Raw genomic sequence first — 6,588 nt, 5'->3', positions numbered from 1 at the left:
AGAACGACAGATTTGTACCTTGTCAGCTCGGGGGTTTGAACTTGCAACCTTCCGGTTACTAGTCCAACGCTCTAACCACTAGGCCGCCCCGTAAAAGTAAAAGTATAGATACCTTAAGTAAAAGTCACCCAGTAAAATACTACTTGAGTAAAAGTCTAAAAGTTTTTGGCTTTAAATATACTTAAGTATCACAAGTACATTTCATTGCTAAAATATACTTAAATATCAAAAGTAAAAGTATAAATTGTTGTTTTGAAAATGTATGGATAGCCAGGGGCACACTCCAACACTCAGACATTATTTACAAAACATACATGAGTTTAGTGAGTCCGCCAGAACATACCCAGTAGGGATGACCACGCATTCTCTTGATAAGTGTGTAAATTTCACAATTTTCCTGTTCTGCTAAGCATTCAAAATGTAAAGAGTGCTTTGGGTTGTCAGGGAAAATGTATGGAATAAAAAGTACAATATTGTCTTTAGGGATGTAGTGAAGTAAAAGTTGTAAAAAATATGAATAGTAAAGTATCGATACCCAGAAAAACTACTTAAGTAGAACTTTCCAGTAATTTTACTGAAATACTTTACACCAGTGGAAAATCCAGTCGTTATCTTCATATCATATGTATGATCATTGTAGACTTGTAAGTATATTCGTCAGGACCAATACTTAACCCAAATAGTTGTAGTGTTTTACCCACCTGCTGTCATACCAGTTCAGCTCTCAGTCCACTCTAACTGAGCCCCATATCCCCCACGGGAGTACCCAGGAGGATGCAACTTTACACAACATTCATATAGAAATTTATGTTTATAGAATAACCATGAATGTCATGCAGCAGAACATGTGCTCAGCAGCTCTATGTTGTATTTGGGAGAACTGGTATATGTGAATCATAGTTAGTGTACTGGTATGTGAATATCCCTGTTAGGGGGTCAGACTTTAGGTATTTTATTTTGTTGACGGTAATCCCAGTCCTCATACTAACGTCACAATATCACATGATGAGGGTGTGATAGCCCCAGTCTATAAGCCCCTCTCACACAGTTCAATAGTTCATCTGGATCCACAACAAAACACTCATCAAAAGGACCCTTATAACACACACATACCTCCCATCACAGGTTCACACACATCAGACAGCTTCAGCCTCACACCCTTTATTCAGTGAACTGGTCAACATTCCACAGCTGGGATGGTGCTGCCTTCCTTCCTACAAACGTCTTCTTCACAAACATGTCAAAAGATATTCAAAATGGAAAAGAGATTGCTGGACACTCCTGACTTAATATGCATAGACCTTCACTTTATGGACTTCCCGGTCTTCACATTCTCTTTTTCTGTTGTAGTAATAGAATGTGTTGTCTCGACGCTGAAGCTTCTTCACAAACCCAGTCTCAGGCCACCTGTCGATCTAAGACAAAGAAGCAATGCCACAGTGACACATTCATCTTGTAGTGAACCAACTGTCAGTGGCAATGCTTTTAGCCAGTGATAAGGATTCATTTAAGTTGTTTACCAAGTCAACTTGCTTTACTTGTTTGTATTCCAGTTCATCTCTGTAGCCTGCCTGTTGGAATCTGTATAAGTTCTCCACCTCGTCAGTCCATTGTTTGGCTCTGCTCATGGACTTTGGCGTTGCGTTGCCATCTAAGTAGGCTGCACAAGACATTATGCTGCAGAGAGGATGTCCACAGGCGACCTACAGGAGCAAGTAGTGGGCTTAGTTAGACAAGTTCAAGTATCTCTATATACTGACATGACAGTCATGGACACTGAAATACATAAAGGAAAACTAAATAAACAATAAAACACCATTTTAAAAGAATGGCAATTACATAGTAGATTATATGGGGAGGGGCATCCTGAATATGAATTAGGTGGCAGAAGTAGGGTCCTCCTGTCCTGGGGGATAGAGAGCAGATGGGTGCAGCAGGTGGTTCTGCCTACCACTTGTCAGATAGCCAGTCTCGGTACAGGAAATAGTAGAGGGGAGAGCAGGCAGAACTGCTCTCTTAATTCTTACACACTAACCATCTTATTGCCGAAAACATTTTATCTATACATTTCTTAAGCTGATTTCAGTTTTAATGTTCGTGCCCAAAACCAATCGAATTGAATTTGCACAGTAACGTTGCCAAACGTACAGTAGCTAACTAGCTAACGCCAATATTTGAATTAAACTTGCTAGCACAAGCTTCAGGCTATGATATAATATAGAAGTCACAGTTAGAAAATAGACTGAATCTGGCTAGCTAGCTATACATTTGTTTCTCAATTTGATTAAGTAGCTGATACCACATGTTACTTACAGCTGAACGGGGCAAAACTCACAGATCCAAGAGATGATGACGAGGAGGCTTGTCTTTAGTTGCCTAGCAACCCAATATTCCTTCCTCCCTTCCCTCCTTCCTCCCTTCCTCCCTTCCCTCCTTCCTTCTTCTTCTTCTTCTTCTTTAACAAGGTGTTGTTATGGTAATTGTCTACTGGTGGCACAGATATATGCTAGCAACCCAATATTCCTTCCTTCTTTAACAAGGTGTTGTTCCTCCCTCCCTCCTTCCTTCCTCCCTTCCTCCCTTCCCTCCTTCCTTCTTCTTCTTCTTCTTCTTTAACAAGGTGTTGTTAATACTGGTAGCCTTGCTCCCTTCCCTCCTTCCTTCTTCTTCTTTAACAAGGTGTTGTTATGGTAATACTGGTAGCACAGATAAATGCTAGCAACCCAATATTCCTTCTTCTTTAACAAGGTGTTGTTATTTATTGTTAGTTATTTATTGTGAGCAGGTTTAAATTCAGATACAATGCTGACAGTGGAAACGTTTTGGCTCCCATCCACTAGGTGGCTTAGCTAACGGCAGCTATTCAAGTATCCCGACCAAAATGCGCCGAAATGTCAGCTAGTCAACGAGTGGGTTGAAGTTGAGGAAATTATTGGAGCTAATCTTCAGTCAAAATGAGTTCGTTCGCGGGTCGCATGAAGGAGTATCCCAACATGTCGCTGGATCGGTTTGACAGGGAGAATCTACATGCAAGGGCTTATTTTTTATCTCACTGCCACAAAGGTAAAGAAAGACTCTTTGAGATACAGTGAGAGCCAAACAGCAGTTAGCTAAAGATAACTAGCCAGTATGTGCTCTTAACTGGCACACAGTGGACATGTAACTAGCTAACGTTAGCTCTACTTACATCATGTGTTTTCTGCAGATCACATGAAGGGGCTGAAGGGGCCTCTATTGAAAAGAAAGCTGAAATTCAGGTGATATCACGTTTTATTTTGATGGTGTGAAAGTTCAGTGAAACAAAGGATGGCTAACTGATGTTGAAGGTCTAACGTTACTGTCTTTGTTCCAGTCTGACAGTCAAACTGTACTGTTCATTTGTTCCAGTCTGACAGTCAAACTGTACTGTTCATTTGTAACTAAGGAACTGTTGCTGAGCAATCCAAAATATGCCTTCTGGGAAGATCACATAGTAAGTAGTTAATTGTCAAAAATCTTAGTTATGGACCTATTGCTAGGCAAAATTTGTTTTGTGTAATTTTGATGTGCTTCTGTTTGTCTAGGTTGCTTTGGAACTGGAGAGTCCCACATTAATCACTTTAATAGACGAGGCTTCAGGAGAGGTATGACACCGGTTCATCATTACAACATATATAGGGTCATAAGGGCTGATCGCTGTTAGTTTGCTATATGACTGACTCTTTGATGACTGATATTGTGTGTGGGTGTGTGTCCACAGAGAGAAGAACTTGTGGTGACTCTGCTTCCTGCAGGTCACTGTCCAGGCTCGGTCATGTGAGTATTGTGTGTGTGTGCATGTATGTGTGCTTATGTGGTATCACCTAGCTTGTGTGTGTTTCTGGTAATATGACGTATCACCTAGCTTGTGTGTGTTAGTTAGACTTGGGTGATATACAGCTGCTGCGTTCTGGGGTATTTAGAAATAGCGACAGTGTGATATTTTTGGGGGTGAGGGCCCTCTAACGCTCTGAGCCTCGCGGGGGTGCATGCTACGCCACTGTTTCTAACTATCATTTCCTAAATGATCTCAGGGGTGCAACTCAATATTACAAAGGTGAGTGTACAAACAATAAGAACACCTTCCTAATATTGAGTTGCCTCCCCCCCAATTTGTTGGGGCGTTGACACTACAAGATGTCAAAAGCTTTCCACAGGGAAGCTGACCCAATGATTCCCACAGTTGTGTCAAGTTGGCTGGATGTCCTCTGGGTGGTGGACCATTCTTGATACACAAAGGAAACTGTTGAGTGTGAAACCCAGCAACGTTGCAGTTCTTGACTCAAACTGCTGCGCTTGGCACCTACTACCATATGCCATTTAACAAAGTGACAGTAATACGGGATCATAGCTTTCACCTGGTCAGTCTGTCATGGAAAGAGCAGGTGTTCTTAATGTTTTGTGTACAGGCGCACCGGTTTGCGTCAAGAACAGTTTCCCGTGTGTATCAAGAACTAGTCCTGTGTTATTTGTATATATTAGTACCAGTCAAGTTTGGACACCGACTCATTCAAGGGGTTTTCTTTATTTTTACTATTTTATACATTGTAAAATAGTGAAGACATCAAAACTATGAAATAACACAACCAAAAAAGTGTTAAACAAATCAAAATATATATTTTAGATTCTTCAAAGTAACCACCCTTTGCCTTTGACAGATTTGCACACTCTTGGCATTCTCTCAACCAGCTTCACCTGGAATGCTTCTCCAACAGTCTTGAAGGAGTTCCCACATATGCTGAGCACTTGTTGGCTGCTTTTGCTTCACTCTGCAGTCCAACTCATCCCAAACCATCTCAATTGGGTTGAGGTCTGTTGATTGTGGAGGCCAGGTCATCTGATGCAGCACTCCATCACTCTCCTTCTTGGTCAAATAGCCCTTCCACAGCTTAGAGGTGTTTTGGGTCATTGTCCTGTTGAAAAACAAATGATATTCCCCAAAGCGCAGACCAGATGGGATGGCGTATCATTGCAGAATGCTGTGGTAGCCATGCTGGTTAAGTGTGCTTTGAATTCTAAATAAATCACAAACCAGATGGGATGGCGTATCACTGCAGAAGCTGTGGTTGCCATGCTGATTAAGTGTGCCTTGAATTCTAAATAAATCACAGACAGTGTCACCAGCAAAGCACCATCACACCTCCTCCTCCATGCTTCACAGTGGGAACCACACATGCGGAGATCATCCGTTCACCTACTCAGCGTCTCACAAAGACACGGCGGTTGGAACCAAAAATACCAAATTTGGACTCATCAGCCCAAAGGACAGATTTCCACCAGTCTAATGTCCATTGTTTGTGTTTCTTGGCCCAAGCAAGTCTCTTCTTATTATTGGTGTCATTTAGTAGTGGTTTCTTTGCAGCAATTCGACCATGAATGCCTGATTCGGGGCGGCAGGTAGCCTAGAAGTTAGTGTTGGGCCATTAACCAAAAGGTTGGTGGATTGAATCACCGAGCTGCCCCTGAGCAAGGCAGTTAATCCACTGTTCCCCGATAGGCTGTCATTGTAAATAAGAAGTTGTTCTTAACTGACTTGCCTTGTTAAATAAAAATGGAAAAAAATCACGTAGTCTCCTCTGAACAGTTGATGTTGAGATGTGTCTGTTACTTGAACTCTGAAGCATTTGTTTTGGCTGCAATTTCTGAGGCTGGTAACTCTAATGAACTTATCCTCTGCAGCAGAGGTAACTCTGGGTCTTCCTTTCCTGTGGTGGTCCTCATGAGAGCCAGTTTCATCATTGCGCTTGATGGTTTTTGCGTCTGCACTTAAAATGTTCAAAGTACTTTACATTTTCTGGATTGACTGACCGTAATGTCGATCATTTCTCTTTGCACATTTGAAATGTTCTTGCCAAAATATAGACTCTTTTACCAAATAGGGCTATGTTCTGTATACCACCCCTACCTTTTCACAACACAACTGATTGGCTCAAATGCATTAACACTTAACAAGGCACACCTGTTGATTTAAATGGATTCCAGGTGACTACCTCATGAAACTGGTTGAGAGAATGCCAAGAGTGTGCAATGCTGTCATCAAGGCAAAGGGTGGCTACTTTGAAGAATCTCAAATATAATTTAACACTTTTTTGGTTTCTACATGATTCCATATGTGTTATTTCATAGTTTTGATGTCTTCACTATTATTCTACAATGTAGAAAATAGTAAAAATAAAGAAAAACCCTGGAATGAGTAAGTTTGTCCAAATCTTTTGCTGGCACTGAGATATATATTCATTCATTCATTCGTACCGTATACCCCGTTATGGTACAGGAACGATATGAAGGTATGAAAATCTGTATATCTCCCAACCCTAGTTTGTGTTTGTGTGTAGGTTCTTGGTAGAGGGGGCCCAGGGTACGGTGTTGTACACAGGAGACTTCCGACTGGCGAAGGGAGACGCCTCCCGCATAGAACTCCTCCACTCTGGGAGCAGGTACACACACACATACGTACATACATACATACATACACACAGTGGGGCAAAAAAGTATTTAGTCAGCCACCAATTGTGCAAGTTCTCCCACTTAAAAAGATGAGAGGCCTGTAATTTTCATCATAGGTACCAC

General features: G+C 41.5%; 2 protein-coding genes across 5 annotated transcripts in view; one reads left to right on the top strand and one right to left on the bottom strand.

Annotated features, from left to right (window-relative positions):
• Positions 1–792: 792 nt before the first annotated feature.
• On the bottom strand, positions 793–2,460 carry meig1 (meiosis/spermiogenesis associated 1). The gene is made up of 3 exons (XM_024407397.2): positions 2,314–2,460; positions 1,521–1,703; positions 793–1,415 (listed from the first exon to the last, which is right to left on the bottom strand). The coding sequence occupies exons 2-3, from the start codon at positions 1,671–1,673 to the stop codon at positions 1,287–1,289; spliced, it is 282 nt and encodes a 93-aa protein (XP_024263165.1). The 5' UTR covers positions 1,674–1,703; positions 2,314–2,460; the 3' UTR covers positions 793–1,286.
• A 224-nt stretch (positions 2,461–2,684) lies between these two features.
• dclre1c (DNA cross-link repair 1C, PSO2 homolog (S. cerevisiae)) overlaps positions 2,685–6,588 on the top strand; it is a 27,834-nt gene continuing 23,930 nt past the window's right edge. The window contains exons 1-6 of one of the 4 annotated variants that reach the window (XM_042317305.1): positions 2,685–3,063; positions 3,206–3,257; positions 3,388–3,472; positions 3,564–3,623; positions 3,740–3,795; positions 6,354–6,455. In XM_042317305.1, the coding sequence (XP_042173239.1) occupies positions 2,955–3,063; positions 3,206–3,257; positions 3,388–3,472; positions 3,564–3,623; positions 3,740–3,795; positions 6,354–6,455 (464 nt within the window). In that variant the 5' untranslated portion in view covers positions 2,685–2,954. Of the gene's footprint in view, positions 3,064–3,205; positions 3,258–3,352; positions 3,473–3,563; positions 3,624–3,739; positions 3,796–6,353; positions 6,456–6,588 lie in introns of all 4 variants that reach the window. The other 3 variants (XM_042317304.1, XM_042317306.1, XM_042317307.1) reach the window with 3 other exon arrangements.

This window comes from Oncorhynchus tshawytscha, unplaced genomic scaffold (assembly GCF_018296145.1).
Source record: "Oncorhynchus tshawytscha isolate Ot180627B unplaced genomic scaffold, Otsh_v2.0 Un_contig_4370_pilon_pilon, whole genome shotgun sequence".
In the NCBI taxonomy this organism is placed as follows: Eukaryota; Metazoa; Chordata; class Actinopteri; order Salmoniformes; family Salmonidae; genus Oncorhynchus; species Oncorhynchus tshawytscha.
The sequence above is the reverse complement of the archived record's forward strand: the minus strand, read 5'-3'. Positions and strand labels throughout refer to the sequence as shown.

Excerpts from the sequence above, each read along its gene's own strand:
- meig1 (XM_024407397.2), bottom strand. The coding sequence starts at position 1,673 with ATGTCTTGTGCAGCCTACTTAGATGGCAACGCAACGCCAAAGTCCATG. Across the intron at positions 1,416-1,520 it reads AAGTAAAGCAAGTTGACTTG|ATCGACAGGTGGCCTGAGAC; the intron begins GTAAACAACTTA and ends TCTTTGTCTTAG.